General features: G+C 35.9%; 1 protein-coding gene across 4 annotated transcripts in view; it reads right to left on the bottom strand.

The window, feature by feature from the left end:
* Positions 1-20,336, bottom strand: part of BRF1 (BRF1 RNA polymerase III transcription initiation factor subunit) — a 219,292-nt gene that overhangs the window by 140,655 nt on the left and 58,301 nt on the right. For all 4 annotated transcript variants that reach the window (XM_039534921.1, XM_039534922.1, XM_039534923.1 and 1 more), the window contains exon 4: positions 4,816-4,847. In XM_039534921.1, the coding sequence (XP_039390855.1) occupies positions 4,816-4,847 (32 nt within the window). The remainder of the gene's footprint in view (positions 1-4,815; positions 4,848-20,336) is intronic.

The raw sequence follows: 20,336 nt of genomic DNA, 5'->3' as shown, positions 1-20,336 counted from the left end.
TGGTTGATTTTATTTTAATCCAGTAAGTAGTATGAACCAAGTCAAAAATGTTTAATTTTTAAAAAATAAGTTCAAAAAATAATCAAAACAGGAGAGGAATCAAGTACTAGTATATACTTTTGTGTAACAGATTTGTTGTTTCAGCTAAACACAGGGAACCTAGAAGTTGGTATACATCAGAAATCAACATAAGAATGTCCATACTGGGTCAGACCAATGGTCCATCAAGCCCAGTCAACTGTCTTCCAACAGTAGCCAATGGCACATGCTTCAGAGGGAGTGAACAGAACAGGCAATCGTCAAGTGATACACCTCTGTCATCCACTCCCAGCTTCTGGCAATCAGAGGCTAGGGACATCCAGAACATGAAGTTGCATCCCTGACCATCCTGGCTAATAGCTACAGATGGACCTATCTTCTAAGAACATATTTAATCCTTTTTTGAACCCCATTATAGTTTTAGCCTTCACAATATCCCCTGGCAACGAGTTCTACAGATAGACTATATGCTGTATGAAGTACTTCCTTATGTTTCTTTTAAATCTGCTGCCTATTAATTTCATTGGGTGACCCCAGGTTCTTATTGTGTGAAGGGGTAAACAACACTTCAGTATTCACTTTCTTCACCCATTCATGGTTTTATAGCCCACTCTCATATTCCCCCCTCAGTTGTCTCTTTTCCAAGTTGAAAAGTCCCAGTCTTTTTAATCTCTCTTCATATGAAAGCTGTTCCATACTCCTAATAATTTTTGTTGCCCTTCTCTGTACTTTTTCCAATTCTTATACATCTTTTTTGAGATGGGGCAGCCAGTACTGCACGCAGTGTTCATGGTATGGGTGCACCATGGATTTATATAGTAGCATTATGATACTTTCTATCTTATTATCTACCTTTCTTAATGGGTCCTAACATTCTCTTAGCTTTTTTGATTGCTGCAGCACATTGAACAGATGTTTTCAGTGAACTATCCACAATGACTCCAAGCTCTCTTTCTTGAATGGTAACTGCTAATTTAGATGCAATCATGTTGTATGTATAGTTGGGATTATGATTTCCAATGTGCATTACTTTGCATTTATCAACATTGAATTTCATCTGCCATTTTGTTGCCAATCACCCAGTTTTGTGAGATCCCTTGCTAACTGTTCACAGTCAGCTTTGGACTTAAACTATTTTGAGTAATTTTGTAGCGTCTGCAAACTTTGCCAGCTCACTGTTTACCCCTTTTTCCAGATCATTTATGAATATGTTGAATAGCACTGGTCTCCGTACATATCCCTGGGGGACACCACAATTTACCCCTCTCCATTCTGAAAAAGGACCATTTATTCCTACCCTTTGTTTCCTGTCTTTTAACTAGGGCTGCCAAACGATTTAAAAAATAATTGCAATTAATCACGAGATTAAAAAAATAGTCACGATTATTCACAGTTTTAATCACACTGTTAATAACAGAATATCAATTGAAATGTATTATAAATATTTTTGGGTGTCTTTCTACATTTTCAAATATTGATTTCAATTACAACACAGAATACAAAATGTACAGCATTCACCTTACATTATTTGTATTACAAATATTTTACTGTAAAAAGATAAACAAAAGAAATATTTTTCAATTCACCTCATACTGTACTATGTAGTACTGCAGTGCAATATCTTTATCGTGAAAGTGCAACTTACAAATGTAGAAGGTTTTTTAACTGCACTCATAAACAAGACAATGTAAAACTTTAGAGCCTGTAAGTCAGAGCATGAAGGGGCATACACATTTTTAGCATATCTGGCACATAAATACCTTGCAATGCCAGCTACGACAGTGCCATGCGAACGCCTGTTCTCACTTTCCAGTGACATTGTAAATAAGAAGCGGGCAGCATTATCAACCACAAATGAAAAACTTGTTTGTCTGAGCAATTGGCTGAACAAGAAGTAGGGCTGAGTGGACTTGTATGAGGTGAATTGAAAAATAATATTACTTTTGTTTATCTTTTTATAGTGCAAATATAAATAAATAAAATATAAAGTGAGCGCTGTACACCTTGTAATCTGTGCTGTAATTAAAATCAATATATATGAAAATGCAGAAAAACATCAAAATATATTTATAATAAATTTAAATTGGTATTCAATTATTGTTTAACAATATTAAAACTGTGATTAATTGTAACTTCTTTTAAAATCTAGTTAATTTGTTTTGCGTTAATTGCAGGCAGTAGCTGCGAGTGACCATCCTACTTTTAACCAGTTACTGATCCATGGGAGGACCTTCCCTCTTATCCCATGACTGCTTACTTAAGAGCCTTTGGTGAGGGACCTTGTCAAAGGCTTTTCGAAAGTCCAAGTACACATTTGTTGGTCCCCTCAAAGAATTCTAACAGATTGATGAGTTATGATTTCCCTTTACAAAAGCAGTGTTGACTCTTCCCCAACAAATCATGTTCATCTATATGACTGATAATTCTGTTCTTTACTATAGTTTCAACCAATTTGCCTGGTACTGAAATTATATTTACCGGCCTGGATCGCCCCTTGAGCCTTTTTAAAAATGTGTCACCTTAGCTATCCTCCAGTCATCTGGTACAGAACTGGATTTAAGTGATAGGTTATATACCATAGTTAGTAGTTCTGCAATTTCATATTTGAATTCCTTCAGAACTCTTGGGTGAAGACCATCTGGTCCTGGTGACTTAAACTGTTAAATTAAATAGTGTTCCAAAACCTCTACTGACATCTCAATCTGGGACAGTTCCTCAGATTTGTTATCTAAAAAGAATGGCTCAGATGTGGGAACCTCCCTCACATCATCTGCAGTGAAGACCGATGCACAGAATTCATTTTGCTTCTCCGCAATAGCCTTATCTTCCTTGAGTGCTCCTTTAGCACCGTGATCATGCAGTGGCCCCACTGCTTGTTTGGCAGGCTTCCTGCTTCTGATGTACTTACATTTTTTGCTGTTAGCTTTTGAGTCTTTCACTAGTTGCTCTTCAGATTCTTTTTTGGCCTGTCTAATTCTACACTTAACTTGCCAGATTTTATGCTTTTTTCTATTTTTCTCCATAAGATTTAACTTCCAATTTAAGGATGCCTTTTTGCCTCTAACTGCTTTTTTTTACTTTGTTGTTTAGCCATGGTGGCACTTTTTTGGTTCCCTTACTATGTTTTTTAATTTGGGGTATACATTTAAATTGAACCTCTATTGTGGTGTTTTTCAAACGTTTCCTTGCAACCTGCAGACATTTCAGTTTTGTTACTGTACCTTTTCATTTCCGTTTAACTAGCTTCCTCATTTTTGTGTGGTTCCCATTTCTTTAGTTAAATGCCACTGTGGTGGGCTATTTTGGTATTCCCCCCACCCACCCACAAGGTTGATAAAATTTTTTACAGCACTGTCGTTATAACCGAGCGATTCAGTTATACTCACCTCTTGGACTACATCCTGTGTACCATTTAGGACTAAATAAAGAATTGCTTCTCCCCTTGTGGGTCCCAGGACTAGCTGCTCCAAGAAGCAGTCATTTATGAGGTGTTGAAACATTAACTCTGCATCTCATCCTGAGGTGACGTACTCAGTTAATACAGGGATAGTTGAAACCCCCCCCATTATTACTGAGTTTTCTATTTTCATAGCCTCTCTAATCTCCCTGAACATTTCACAATCACCATCACCATCACGGTGGTTGGCAGTATATTCCTACTGCTATAAATCCATTCTGTTGTAGTTACAAGTTCAAGGTACTAACTGCTACATCTATTTCCCAAAAATGACTTTTATCCTCAACTCTAAAGTTGTTTCTGGATCATCTGTACCTTCAGCTTCCCCAATGAATGGCTTGAAGTCCTCAAATGTCCCTTCTTCCTCCTTTTTCTCATTAGATTATATAGAAAAAAAATCTGGAAACAAATCTGCTCTACTGCCATTAGAAAGCCAACCCTATTGTATTTGCTGCATCTTTTGCAGATACAATACAATTTGTTCCATGTTTCATCATCTTACTGCCCTTTCTATTTAGTAGTAATCTATATAAGAAATCACTAGCCCTGTAGGTTGGAAAGGAAATAATAAACCTTCCACTCCCCCCACCCCAGCGCGCACGTGCACACTCACTCTCACTCTCTCTCGTTATAACTAAGCACACGTAACCCATTCAAAGTGTGTAGCAGATTAGAAGAATGTTCCTTATTTTAAGAATTAAAGATTTATTAGATTATTGTAATTCCATCAGATTCCTTTAAGCAATAAATAACCTTCAGAGGGATGCCATTTACAAAGACAGCTGCAAGGACAAAAATAAACTATACCATCCTACTTGTACTGTACGTAAAATAGATGTTTATGAGAGAGAGAGAGAGAATGTGTACATATACATACATACACATTCATTTAGAGCTCTATATCCACAAGTGCTTTAAGTACACACAACTCAAAATAGATTTTACAAAAACATCACAGTATTTTACAGATCCATTTATACAGTATTACTTAACAAAAGCTATTTCTGTCTTTACCAGCTGTTTTAAAAATGTATGAAATCTGACCTTGTGCCACTGCAGTGACTTTGTGATCACTGAGGAAAGATTAAACTAAACTGCTGATTTGTTATTTGTGAGGGTAAAAAAACCCAAGCACTTGATCTTTAATTTCACTGAATAATTACTCTGATTTACAAGCCCTATGATTTCCATTCCCAGAATCTTTAAAGAAGCAGATCATTAAGGTTTCCTAAATAGCACACATTCATAGTTCTTTGCTTGTATTCATTTTTAAGGGTTAATATTTTAACAAAAGAGTTAAACAACAACATATACAATACCTGAAGAAGGTCACTGAGGTCAAGTAACATGTCTGTGAAAAAGTCAAGGAATATAAATGCATGTAAAATTTGATAATTTGATTAGCAACTTTATAAAAGGAAAAATAAAATCATTTACATCTGGCAGTGCAGGAATATGGATTAAGTAGTCTGATGCCGCACTCCTGCTAAAGAATCACATTGGTTTCAGCTCCTGAGTAAGCCCTGCCTACCCTCACTATGGGACACACGGTGCTGTTACAAACAAGGTTTATATGTACAAGAAGTGTCTCTAAAAAATACAAGGAATCCTTTGAGGAATGAGCTGACTACATATATTGTATTCTGGAAATCATTAACTGGTACAAAAGAGACTTCATTTTTTAAATCTAATTTGTCTTTTTTTTTCTATGCCAGTTTAGGACCTGATCTCTCATTGTGCAGAAAAATCCATGGGAAAGGACTGGGAAACTCTGCTAATTTCAGGGCATCTGCACAGATGGGCAGCCCCTCTATATGCTGTTGTATGAGCCCTCCCCCATAGGCAGAGCTCACTTAAGAGCCATGCTGCCATCAGCTCCTTGACTATACAGACCCTGCCTCTTCATCTCTGAGCAAGATACAAAATATGTAACAGGAAATGAATTAATTTTGCTGGAATGTATATCCACTCACTCAGTCTGCTTCCACCCTGACATGCCAGGAGGACTGAGGGTCTTCCATGGGAAAGGAATATGGGTGCAGGAAGAGAATGTCATGTTGACGCCACTCTTCTCCCTCTAACAGTTTAGGGTCAGTACATTGGAATTTTCATTCCTTTCATCCTCACACCATACAGTGGAGGGGAGTTTGGGCCCCAAATATTAGTTTGTATTAAGAATGACTGCAGCAACTTAATGATTGCAATTTATTTAAGGGAAAAAAACACATTCAGAATAAAACAGAAAACTACTAGAGAGCATTTACTGAAGATTTTACTGGAACTGTTGAGTAAATGTACAAATGTTTTCTATCGTTACAGTACTTAAATAGAAGGAAAGAAATAGTAGGGGCAAAAACAAAGATAAAACACTATTCACAACCACCAAAACAATAACCACAAGTCTACCAAAAACTCTATTTAATAACAGTTTCTTTATACACATATTTTAAGAACTTTAATTTCCTTTGATAATTTTAGGCAATTTCATCCTAACAAATGCCAAATGTTGTGTCTGCTTTAAAGACTTCTACACTTTGATGCTTTTACCAAGGCTGTTTTTTCCTTAATTACATCTCTCTTTTAACCAAATAACAGACTAAATATGATCTAAGCTAGCTGGTTTTAGTTTAACTACTGTAAAAATGTTCTATTTTAGAGTAAATAATTTAATAGAAAAAGCAACATGCATAACAAATCAACGAATATAGTAAAAACAACAACTGTAAATAAGCTCACTATAGTAATGTAGGCTTTAGCCTGTTTTTATAAAGTATATTAAACTAATACTGAACATTAGAGACACATGGGGGTAAAGGTAGTCTCTTTTACTGGCCAACTTCTGTTGGTGAGAAAGACACGCTTCCGAACTTACACAAAGCTCTTCTTCAGTACAGACATTTTCCTACATAACATCAGCGTTTTTTTGCCCCAAGAGGTGATGGAGGGGGGGAGAATTCTGGTAACTATCAGTTTATGCATAAGCATTTGTACCACTTACACCCAGCATTTCTATCCCTATCTTATATTAAAACTATACAGACTCAACATTCCAAATTTGTTCTGCATGCATTTGCAAAATTCAATATAAAATTCCATATACCTTATTGTGTTAATGTTCTTAGCACAAGCTAAGCTTCAATAATGTGGGAGAATAGTATGCCTGGGCATTCAATTAGCGACGATTCCAGTAAGTCTCTGAACTAAAATCAGAAATTCATTATACAAATGCTTTCATATACAATTAGAAGTCAGCAAAATTCAAAATCAGCCAAGACACTGCTGACAGAAAAGACAGCTCTAATTTTTTGCAGTTTTTTTAGTGAAAGACAGAAGTCCAAGCAAAGCACTACTGAAATGATCACAATTGGACTGGTGTAAGCAGGAAGAACATGGCAATGGCCATACTGGGTCAGACCAAAGGTTCATCAAGCCCAATATCCTGTCTTCAGACAGTGCCAGGTGCCCCAGAGGGAATGAACAGAACAAGTAATCATCAAGTGATCCATCCCCTGTTGCCCATTCCCAGCTTCTGGCAAACAGAGGCTAGGGACACCATTCCTGACCATCCGAGCTAATAGCCATGGATGGACCTATCCTCCATCAATCAAAAAAAGGAAAACTGTAAAAAAAAGACTTGAAAAATGGAAGCGCGGAGGAGCCATAACCACCGACAATTCTTCAAACATAGCCAGACTAGCATTTTACTCTTTCTTTGCCCAGCCCACCCCTACTCAGTAGACACAGAGCTGGTTTTAAAAGTTTTGCTGCCAAAGTAGCCTTCCTGAGTGGAAGCTGCCTATCAACCCGAATTGTATGGTGATTTTGTTTGCAAACAGGAAGTAGGAAGAGACTCCAAAACTTGATTTATTTGGGACACAAATGTTTCTGATTGAAGCTTTCAAAAGTGACACATGATTGTGAGTGCCTCCATTACTGGGTGCCCAATTTGACACACCTTAGAGGGTCTAGTTGTCAAAGTGCTGAGCATCCATCCTCTGAAAATTAGTCCTTTTATGGTGCCTCAGAAGTTGAATACCCCCAAAATTGAAGCACTTAAAATTACTAGCCATTCTTGATCATTTAGAGATAAAAGGCTAGTGTACAAATACACTAGGCCACCTAGAGTGCCTCTCCTCCTCAATTAATATATCTACTTATAACTTACTCTTATTTAAGCGATTTTATTTTGAAATGTAAAATAAAACAATCACAAGTTTCATTACTTTAAAAAGAACGTGTCCGTTACTAGAGAAAAATATTTAAAACACTGCATGCATTTAGAATACTTGATATATGTTGAGAAATTTACTTTCACTAGAGTTCAGGTGCCAGTGAGGCAATTTAGCACACTAATACAGCTGTTTTAATGCACTGTCACTTTACTCCTTGGTGAAGTTGGTGTAAGTGAAGTTGGTTCAAGTGTTCACTGAAATTTAAGAAGAGATCACTGTAAAAAGGTAGTGTTTCTGGATCTCATATAAGTTATCCTGCAGCAATCTCTCTCAGTGATTAGATGTGTGTTTGCCACAATGAAGGGAGAGGGAATGGGATATTTGAGTCATTCAGTTCCAATGGGTTGGCCTATGTTATGCATACTATGAGAGCAATTATCGACAGGAAGTAGATGTAAAAGCATGCTGTTGTTTTTAAGCTCATTTTTAGAGGGTGGAAAAGTTCGGGTCAATGCGAAATACAACTGAAAAAAAAAACAATGTTTTTCATAAACAATACAAATGTTTACATCGTTAAAACTGACAGAAAACAATAGCACTTTCATGTAAGTACAAAGCTAGCACATGAAAAAGTTCTCAATAGGAAAGAAAGCTGTTAATATCAGGGATACTCATAAAACAGAAAATAACTTGGGCCCTACCAAATTCCCAGCCATGAAAAACATATCACAGACCATGAAATCTGGTCTTGTGTGCTTTTACCCTATACTATACCGATTTCATGGGGGAGACCAAAGTTTCTCAAATTGGGGGTCCTGATCCAAAAGCGGGTTGCAGCGGGGTCACCAGGTTATTTTAGAGGGGATTGTGGTTTTGCCACCCTTACTTCTGCACTACCTTCAGAGCTGGGCAACTGGACAGCGGCTGTTGATGGGGTGCCCAGCTCTGAAGGCAGTGCCCCGCCAGCAGCAGAGCAGAAGTAAGGGTGGCAATACCATACAGGTAACATTTAATGTTAGCTTTTACCAGGAAGCAAGATTGCCATTTGGCAAAGTTATTTATAGACACACAGTCAGCAATGATCACAGAAAATCTATTTAAAGGAAGAACCACTCAACATAATGCAGTCAACAGACACAAAAAAATCCTAGTTAAAATGATCTGACTAAATCTACAAAAGCCAGGAAACTTTCATGTAAATTATCTCATGCTATTGTAGCTAAAGTCTTTTGCAGCACATTGCCCTCAGTGCTTAAACAACGTGAAAAATTAGGAACTGTATATGATGGTAAGAACAGAGTTAGAGGTTTGTTATTTGAATTTTCTGGATTTTATAAGTTTTTCTCAAAACATTAAGATTTTAATAATTTTTATTGGCATTTTTCTTTTTTTTAAACACAGAACTGAATTTTTTAGTGTCAGATCCCTGAGTCGAGATTGCAACATATCTTCCTGAAAGAATGAGGCATACCCTTAGAAAAGGGACTCACTCTTAAGGATGCATGGTTACAATTCACTCATTGACAACACAATGTCAATAAATGTCAGGTAGTGACGGACTATCTTAGGTTCTTTGAAAAGACAGGGGATGGGGAATATTTATTTTACATACAGCAATAGCACAAATAGTTACATTAACACTATAAAAATGTAAATATGAAATCATCTATCATGAAACACTTCGGCATTGTGTTAATGCAAAAGAAAAAAGTTACACTGGCTAGAAAAACTGGATGAAATGCAATAAACGAACAGAAAAATTGATGAAAACTAAACTCACCCCCCCCAATTTTCAATCAACATAGAAGATTATTATTTGTATTAAGTTGGTGCCAAGAGGCACTGTGATAGGCAGCGTACTAGCACTGTGTGGAGACAGTCCCTACCTTTAAGAGTTTCCAGTCTGAACAGGCATGACAGAAAGGATGGGAGGGGATAAAGGAAGTCAGAGAGGTGAAGTGACTTTCCACAGGAATACAGCAATTTAGGAGCAGAGCTGGAACTAAAACCCAGATCCCTTAGCTTTCAGTTCAGTAACCTACCTACTAGACAATACTGCCTTCCAGTATTTTAGTGTAACCAGTGAATTTCTGGTTATGATTTGTTTGAATTAAAGCTCTGGTGCTTTACAAATTGTCAAATTTTAATTAGCTTTCAGTTAAAATTCATTGACAGCAATAATTGTCAAAAAATACACATTCTCCCCTCCCCCTTACACTAAATTGCAGGATTACAAAAATGCAACTTAATCCAAACAATTCAAAATATTTTTTGGAAAATAACAGTTTCTTAGAGATTTAGCAAAAAGGTTAGTCCTGACCCTGAAATTCTGGGGTCATCCCTGAGCATGAAAATCAACTTGATGTCTAACTACTCAACTTGTGAACATGAATGTCATTTGCACAAAACCCTAACTTTATGTCTGTGTAGGCAAATGCACATGAAAAACAGAACCTAATGTTTTTTAGTCTCCAATTAAAATCCTTTATTTCATATGGTTATATGCTGAAATGCTTAACTATTAAAGGGCAATAAGCACCATTACACAAACTCCTGTCTAGGTTAACTATTTAGCTGAAGTAATTCCACTGATCTCAACAGATTTGCTGCCAGCATTTTTTCCTAAATATATAATGAACGTAAGGAAGATAAGGCAGGAAACACATTTCCTGAACAACATCCCTAATGATCTGGCATGTCTTCTGCTGGTGATCCTGGTTCACAACACTGCATCCTTTGTTTCAGTAATTAACATTAAGTTAGTAGAGTTAATTCAAAATTATACAAGCATTTAATTAGGCCTATTAAAAAGGAGACAAATTTCCAGTCTACATTAATACACCAACCACCCAAATGTATGTGATGAGAATACACAAAACAATATACTAAAATTCAGACTTTATGAAGTTAATACCGTAAGCTTTTCTTAATCATCATCTTCACATTCATTCATCATTTAGGGTAAAATTTTCAAAGGACCCTAGTCCCGTTTGCTTTCAGTGAGACTTCAATACTTTGAAAACAATATCCTTAGAGAGGAAGACCTCAAGAGAACAGAATCTAGAAGGCCTTACTCCTACTATCATGATAGTCCAGATTATTTATATAGCACAGTCAATTCATACTACTGTTTACAAAACAACGTAAAATATATTCCCTGTCCCAAAAAGCTTGTGTTTACCACAGATGAGAAAGTCCAACCAAAACAAAAGGCTGCAGTTCAGGGAAGGGAAAGAGGAAAAAATAATTGGTGAGAAAAACAAGGAATTATTCCCAAAAGGTCAGCTTTAAGGAGGGATATAAAAGAGGGGTTGGCAGACAAGAAGTGAGACATTGTTCCGCTCACAAGGAGCAGAAGTATGGAAGGAGTGAAGCCAAGGATGCAGGAGACACAAAAAAGCAATACAGCATGAAGGCTGGGAGAAGTGTAAAGAGTGAGGGGAGAGGAGAAGGAAGGGAGTTCAAACTTGTAAGCAGGGATGAAATTATGCAGTCTTGAAGGCGCGGATAAAAAATTTGCAAATAATGGGCAAAGGACAAGAAATTAATGAAGAGATTCAAGAAAGTGGTGAGAAAGACATGTGCAGAGCCAGGAGGAGAAGAGCATTACACAAAGATTACACAAAAGTTGTTAGTCTGTGAAAAAGAAGGATGAGGGAGCTGTCAACAGTGGTAGAGAAGAAAGATGAGGAGGAAAGATAAGAAGCTTGGGTTTGGAGGTTAATTATTTTGGGATGGCAGTGGGACATCTAACAGGAAGTGCTGGAAAGATGTTTGGAAATGGGAGGCAGAGAACAGGGTGGGGAGAGGTCAGGCAGAGACACCATCAGAGGTGGTTGCTGAAAACATGGGTCAAATGAGACTGGCAAGAGATTCTGATCTATTAATAAACTCAAAATCTAAATGTTTTGGAAAGATTTTAAAAGGACACTGGAAGGTCCACATCACTTAGATAATCTTCTACAGTCACTTATCCTACAGAGTCAGTTTTTTCTTCTAAAGAGACAGAAGAACATCTTAAATGTGATATACATACCTTAGAGAGAGACAGTGCAAAAAGTTCTAAAAAAAAAATACTTGTTTTGAAGCAATAATCCTGAATCCCTGTAAACTGATAACATGTTCCTTGTTTTAAACATGTAAATCAAACCTGTCCAGTGGCTCAACAAAACAGTGTCCTGGTTTATTTTACTGTACATTTACTTCTACAAAATTACTCGAACATACACACACACACTTTCTCGCTCTCTAAATATAATGCACTGTTATTATCTGCTCCTTAAAGAATAATGATCTCAACAGATAATCTTGTTTGGAGGAAAGTTTCTGTTGTTGGGTGGCTACACTGCTATATTTGCTCAGTAGTCTTTTAGTGCTATTAACTTGGAACTCAGTCTACACATATATGTACACATCAAACATATGTATGTGCATGTATTATCTATCTTCATAGAAACGTAGGCCTGGAAGGGACCTCTGAGGTCATCTAGACCAGCCCCCTGCACACCAAGACCATACCTGACAGGTTTTTGTCTAACTTGTTCTTTAAAACTTCCAATAAAGGGGATTCTATAACCTCCCTTAGTAACCTGTTCCAGTGCTTAACTATCCTTACAGTTAGAAAGCTTTTCCTAATATCTAACCTCCCCTGCTGCAAATTAAGCCCATTTACTTCTTGTCCTACCTTCAGTGGACATGGAGAACAAGTAATCACCATCCTCTTTATAACAGCCTTTAACATATCTGAAGATTTATCAGGTCCCCCTCAGTCATCTTTTCTCAAGACTAAACATGCCAGTTTTTTAACCTTTCCTCACAGCTCAGGTTTTCTAAATCTTTTATCATTTTGTTGCTCTCCTCTGGACTCTACAATTTGACACATCTTTCCTAAAGTGTGGCACCAAAAACTGGACACAATTCTCCAGCACAGGCCTCACCAGTCCCAAATAGAGTAGATCAATTATCCCGAGTCAAAATACACCCCAAAATATTAGGCTTTTTCACAACTGCATCTCATTGTTAGCTCATATTCAGTATGTGACCCATTATAACCCAAGACCCTTTTCAGCAGTACTACTACATAGCCAGATATTCCCTATTTTGTAATTGTGCATTTGATTTTTCCTTCCTAGTACTTTGCACTTGTTTTAGTGAATTTCATCTTGTTTATTCCAGACCATTTCTCTAATTGTCAAGGTCCTTTGAATTCTAATCCTGTCCTCCAAAGTGCTAGCAATCCCTCCCAGCTTGGTGTCATCTGCAAATTTTATAAACATACTCTGCACTCCATTATCCAAGTCATTAATGAAAATATTGACTAGCAGCAGACTCAGGACAGCCCCCTGCAGGATCCCATTAAATACATCCTCTCATCTTGACAGAAAACTATAACTACTCTTTTTCAACCAGTTGTGCAGCCACTTTATAGTAGTTTCATCCAGACCACACTTCCCTAATTTGCTTATGAGAATGTCAGGTGGGGCTGTGTTAAAAGCTTTACTAAAAATCAATAATCGACCACTACAGAAATTTCCCCATACTGGAGGCCTCATTCCCAAAAATGACAATGTCACTGAAGAAATTTACGTCATTTTTGTTATTGCTAGATTGATGACTTTGTGGTGATTTTTGTTGGACAAAACATTCAAAATTGAGATGATTCCTGCATGAAAAGGCCCATAGTGATTGCATCAACAAATTTCCAGCATCTAGCACAATGAAAAGATGAAAATTGTCAGTCTCCTGTTACAAGTATCTCTATATTAAACGCATGCATGTACATATAAGCACACACCTTTTTAATTATCTGAATTTGGTAACTGTCAAGCAATGCCAAAAGGAAGTCCTTTAGCCAGAGGATGGGTAGTAGAAGGGCACAACATTCCACCAACATATTTCAAATTGACCTGAAGACCCCATCTCCTGGGGTAAGAGTTCAGTCTCCATGTTCCATCAAATCTGAGAAACCTCTGTTGAGGTTGAAACTGCCAACCAGAGTGGTTTGAATAATATGGCCAACACCTCACTAGAAGCTGGAATGATCAACCCTTTCAATACAGGTAACCAAACTTTTAGTTACCACTCTCTTCTGTCATAATCAAAACAGATGCTCTGGTTAAAGGCTCCATTATAACAATACTAATCCCGCAGTCATCTATTATTCTCTCTTATGGAAATAGCATGGTGCTAACAAGTTGGTTGCTTAAAAACTGTATATTAGCAACACTCATAACTTAATGCAATATGCCATTTTTACCCTTGTTGAGATTTTCAAAGCAGCCCAAAGGATTTAGTCATATCTTTCATCAAAATTCACGGATGTGTGGCTAAATTCCTGCACCACTTAGAAAATCTCAGCCCATGCCTAACGGTTCAGAAGTGGTTACACTAAATATAAAATTTTAGTCTACACAAGAACAGTCATATTCTTCACAATGCATGAAAATTAACTGTGACATTCCCTCACTTACTATAGTGTCACAGCTCCCCCAGCTTCAGACATTCAAGGTGTTCAGTGTCATCAACTATTTGGAGTAAAACTTTACAACAGCTACTAAAACCAATTGTGATGCACCAAGGTAGCAAAAGTAATTCAAACACGATGAAAGCATGAGAAAAATTCCCAAGAAACTTTGTGGGCAGTACCTGTAATAATACCCTTTGAAAAAAAATGAGGATGTCCATCAATTGTTACTAAACATTAATGTTCATTAAGAAAATGAATGTGAAAGCATATTGCTCCTGGTAACCACATAATTAGTGTCTAATGCCAGAAATGTACCAAAATTAGTTAATATATTTATAAAAATATTAAGATGTGCATGTGCAAATATACATAGTAAATATATATAGTGTATATATATTTCACACACACACACACAGAGGCATACATATTAATATTTTTATTTTATTACTTTATAGTTATATTATCTATATTGAAATACATTATGGTATGTGAGTTTGTTATGCTCACATTACTCACAAATGGCAAAATCACAAGTGGAAGTTAAAGGTTATCTCAAATGTGTGCTACTAAGATCTTTACCATGCTGAAGCATAATGTATTTTGAATATGCCATGTGTTATAGAGAAAGAGTCAGGAATATTTTAGAGAGGATTTGTTTGGTTTTTGGCGTTTGGTTTTTTTTAAATGTATTTGGATTATTTTTGTATCTTTTGCCTTTGAAGCCATGTGTCTTAATTACCATGAGTCCAACTGCACAGGTCTGAAAGAAACTAAAAAGAAACCCTATAATAGTCCATGTGGTTATAATGTCATGTAAATCAGTACAGAATTTTGCCCAGTTGTCGAAAAAATGCAAGGCTGGGTCAAGAGCAACACCACAAATGGAAGAAATCCACACTGTATGTTGGACCTCTCATTTAAAGTAAATCAGTCCTAGTTTTTACCTGCAGTTATCCAAAATGCCTGACTAAGAAGGCAGTATAACGAACTCTAATTTCTTTATTCGGTAGTGGACTGAATTCAATTTTGCTCCTATTTGTTCTACAATGACCAGTGTTTGAAAAGATTCAGGAAGTGTTAATTTCAGATGCTACCATATTTATCAGTGACTCATCTTCAGGAAGTATTCTGAAATGAGTAATGGAATGCCACTCATTGTTTTATTATGAGAGTGTGTACACATCCCACTGAAAATATAAAAGCTTTCATTAAGTAATTTGTTGCAATTCTTCTACGCTTGTCACAGACTTTACTATTCTGTTGATATTATTGTCAATATTTACTACACTTCAATGGGAAAGCACAAAGCATTCCAATATAATGCAGCATGGCATCAGTTGGTGAACAGCACAATAAAATCTACTTGCAAATAGTATTTGTCAAGTTTTTAAAGAGCAACAACTTCCATTAAATGGTTTTAATCAAGATGGAAGATAAAGAATATCTTCTTGAAGTGTCATTTTAAACTTTTATCCCTAAATGATCTTTTTTAATCCTCTAAGGATGTCAAACACTTATGTCTCTTACAGCACAGAAACAGCTCTTTCATAATGAGTTTTTAAGGCACTGTAAACTTATCTCAGCCGCTGAAATTCTTCATGAGAAAAATCAGGAACAATGTACATATCTGCTGCTGTGGAAATAAAGCTGCCAGCGATAAGTGGGAAAGATCTAGTCAGGCACCTTTTACACAGTTTTGCAGTACTTTTATTGTGGCCAGGTACTGTAATTTCAAATAGCTCTCTAAAGTACACTGATTGCAATCTGTTAAACGGCTGTACTCTGAAAAGTGACTAACTGCAGTGTAGGTTCATGTTTACAGCATCTCACTGATCCTATGTCATATTTACTCAGCTTACAAATAAAATGCCCACCCTTTCCCCCCCCCCTAATTGCCAGCCCTATAAACTCAGTCTGAGATGTGAGACTGTTGGGCTCTTTCCTACACATGCATCACCCATAAAAATGATTCAGACACAAGTTATGTATGCAAGTTATACCAGCGCACACATTAGCTTTAGGTGGGGTTGCACAGGTGTGCCCAAAGGGCATGATCGGATCAACTGATTTAACATGCAGCTGCACCAGAAAAACAAGATGAAAAAACAGGATTCTTGTACCTGGCTGAGGCTTGAATCTTCTTAGCAAATGACTACTCTTGTTTAGGAGAGATAATCCTGCTATCCACTATGTAAGTTAAATTACCTTCTGCAAGAGAGAGTTAGTGCACTGTACACTGATGCTAAATGAAGGGAGTGGGAAGAGGCTGATTTTACAATTAAATGGCAGCTCATTACAAAGGTACAGACAAATTCCTATACAAAGATGGAATCCACCTACCACAGACTCCTTTACCAAACAGATATCTGAAATATTTATAATGGTGGAGCAATCACAAGACCATAGGGCATAGTATGGTTGCATCAGGATTTTCAGTTTTAGATAGGCAAAGGTCTAAGAGTAAATCTTATCACAAACAAAAGTTTTGTGTTATAACACAAATTTGCACTGCTTGCTCTCCACCACGTTCCTATTAACAAGGGCTCAAAACATTTACCTGATATTTGGTAGCCCTGAGACTGTGTCTATTAGCCAGGATGGAACACCTATCCTGCCACACACTCCAAACCCACACCTTCCTTCCTTTTATTTTAAAGAATATGCAGTTGTGCAATGTATAAGTTGTACTATATTGCTCATTTTCTGTTTAATAAAATTTTAATATGTAACTTACTATGTCTTTCTTGATGTTTATCCCTTTTCTCTCCACTTCCTTCTCCCTCTTCTTTCCTATAATATATAAACCATGGCTTATATTTTCTTGCACTGTGTTCTGTCTGTTTCCTCTGCATTCTCTTCCTCATCTTGGAAAGACAACAAACAGCAGCTGAGACATGGATCCCTCTGACTAAGACAGGCCATGTCTACACTACAGGGGCGATACTGGCATAGCTATGGTGCTGTTAAAAGGATAAGAACAACCCATCATAGAAGAACCACCTACTGACACCAGGGGTTTCCCAGCAGTTGCTGCACCTGAACCCCAGTTGCCAGTGACCATAGCTAGGTTCATCCATCCTTCCATTGACCTCTCTGCATCTCCTCTGGCAGCAGCAGCTTTGATTGCAGCGCTTTTTCCACATTTTTTTCACACCTCTTTGCTCTGTATATCTACATCAATAAAACCTAAATTTTTGAGTGGCACTAGAAACCAACACTGCATCACTCCCTTTACTCCAGCAAGCATAAAGCACCATCATTTTTCTCAAGCAGCAGCTGTCTGCAGGGCTGCTGACCAAAACTCCAAAAAAAAAAAAAAAGATAACCTCTAGACTAGAGAAAACCAGGTAGTAAAATGAAGAATGAAGATAAGGCAGTTCTCAAATCTTAACACAGTGGGTTACATGTCATCAAACTCCTCCCCTCAAACCTTTTTTTTAACCTGCATTGCAACTAATGAAAAAAAAAACTTAAATAATTTTTTTAATTTTTTTTTAGGAGTGGTTAACAACTTAAGAGTACAGTACACAAGGGTTGAAACCACAAAAGGGTGAGAAACACTGAGACAAACTGAGAAAGAAAAACAGACTAAAAAAAAAAACTCTAGAAAGGAAAGAGAGAGAGAAGTTTCCTGAAGAGACTGAGATAGACTATGTTCAATGTTTGTTTTTATTACTTGGAAAGTAATGCATATGCATGGTGCTGTAAGTATGCAAGGATAACCCCATAGCAGAGACACCACCTATTCTGTTCTAACAATTTTTTCTCCTCTCCAGCAAACACCAGTCAGTGGAAAAAACAGAGCCAAGCAGCTTCACACATACTATTGGATCCACTATATATTTTTCATTCATAGATTTAAAATAATCTTTTCGCTATAGGGGTGTACATTTTTTCACTGCCTGACATTAATGTATATTTATACAAAAAAAATTTTAATATAAGATATAAGATGAAACCATCACTGCATAGAATGCACCATCCCAAGAAAAGCTCAGAGCAAATCAAAGCATTTCAAATTTCTTGATTTGCAGAAAAAAAATTTTAAAAAAAAAAAAAGAAAAAAAAAAAAGAAGAAGAGAGAAAAGAGAGAAAATAAAAATCCAAGTTAATAATTTGTAAAAACTAGCTAACTTAGCAGTTAGCATGTCAGTTAGTACACAAACTAGCATAATTTTTTAAAATAGCAACTGGCCTACCCAAAACTAATTTTAAACCTGCCTTTCTACAATTTTTACCACATTTTTTTCAAGTTTAAAGGTTTATTTTTTTTTCTTTTACAGCATAATGACAAAAAAGAAAGAAACAGAAATAAAAAAAAAAAAAAAAAAAGAAAAAGGAAAAATAAAAAAAAAAAAAAGAAAGAGTCAAACAAGTCAGAAAAAAGTCAAAAGAGTCAAGGTTTGGTTATGTTTTAAAATTTCTGTTATGAGAATTTTGAAATTCATTTCAAACATTTCTAAGTTTACATAAACTAAAGAAAATTTCTTCTCATCTTGACACTTTCTCCATTTTTCTCCATTGTTATCACACTTACAATATAAATCTGATCTGTTGCACTGTATGCAAACTGATTGCAAGATTCAGAATAGATTCTAAAAAAAAAAAAAAAACAAGATTTTAAGAAAAAATAGCTATCTTAAAAGTGCTTATGTGTATCAATACACAGTATGTGTTCACAAGTACATATATCCTTATAGAATATGCACACCTTAAAAATGCCACACCTTTCTTGGCCAAGTGCAGCTCAGAGCCACTCTGATTTTTCATAAATAATGTTTATTTTGCTTAAAAATTTTATTTTAAAGAAAAAGAGAAATTTATAAACTTTAAAATTAAATTCTAAATATTAGTTTAAGATTCTTTTTTGTTATAAAATTTAATTCATAGTATTATTTTATTCTGTACATAGTTTCTATTTGTGTAGCTACATCTCAAAATATAAATTAAAATTAATGAATTCACTTACAATTGACCTTATTATTGTCAACAATCTACAAGGGTGTAAAAAAGGTGTTTATTCTATTTTTAATTAATAATTTATAAAAGGTTTACAAGCAAAAATTAATATAATTATACAAAATTATAATGCAAAATAGTCAAAATAAAAAAAGTCAGCAAATAAAAATGCTGCAAAACAGTCAGCTGCAAAAAAAAAAAAATCCTGTTGCAGAAAATCTTGTCATTTTTTTCTCCTGTTAAAAAGCAAAACTCTCAAGCAAAACTTTTCCACTCAGCTCTGCCCTTGACACTTCCCATTCCATCCTTTTAGCCATTGTCTTTCTTTCAACAGATAGTGAAAAGGCTCTACTTGCAAGAATACTTGGCATGAAATTACAAAAACACTAAAATAATAAATTTAATAGCGTTGCCAACAGAATTTCTGGATGCAGTCTGTTATGCAAACAGTTCCTAGTAACAATCTTCTGAAGAAATCAGATTGCTGTCAGAAAGGTACTCTGGCAAATCTTCTAGACTTTATACTTCATAAAAATATATTACTTAAAGGAATCCATTAGACCACTTTCAAGCTTTGCTGAAAGTGTTTGCAACTTTTTAGCTTAAGTCTTAGTGAACTGCTGTAATAAATACAATATTTTTCTTTTATTAAATTAGAAACTTAAATAATGTTCTTATTGCATTGCAGTCTGATTTCTTCATTATTAATATGGAATGGTTCTGAATTACAGGTACATCAATGTCATGTAGTACTCAGATTTTCCTAAACAAATCTGAAAGTTGAATAATATTGTTCCCATGCTACGTTGTTTTTTTATGAGGAATATGAAAATGTGCTGGAAAAAAAAACATTCAGATACGACTTAAGAAAACAATGAAAGTAGAAGCATTCTTTTAGAAGATGACTAGCTAAAATAGCATGGCTGATTAAAGCACAAGTGCTTTGTGTTTCTGGAGCCACCAATCACAACTATGGTACAATATTTAAATATGTTTATGGGTGTTACTACAATGGATTTTACTGCCCCTGTTCTGTATGATTTCATATTATATAAAACAGTTAACAGTATGAATTTGTCTTCAGAATTAATTATCTCTCTATTAAAGAAATGAATGGTATTTTCTCACATCAGCTCAGTACACTGCCTGTTATTAGTACTGTTATTCCCGGAATAACCCTGGGAGTCAGAGATTTAGCTCTTGCTAATAAGACCAACCTAATCATTTACTTTTTTACATAAAA

The sequence above is a fragment of the Mauremys reevesii genome, linkage group 4 (assembly GCF_016161935.1).
Source record: "Mauremys reevesii isolate NIE-2019 linkage group 4, ASM1616193v1, whole genome shotgun sequence".
NCBI lineage: Eukaryota > Metazoa > Chordata > Testudines > Geoemydidae > Mauremys > Mauremys reevesii.
Note: the sequence above shows the minus strand (reverse complement) of the source record. Positions and strands in the feature narration are given on the sequence as shown.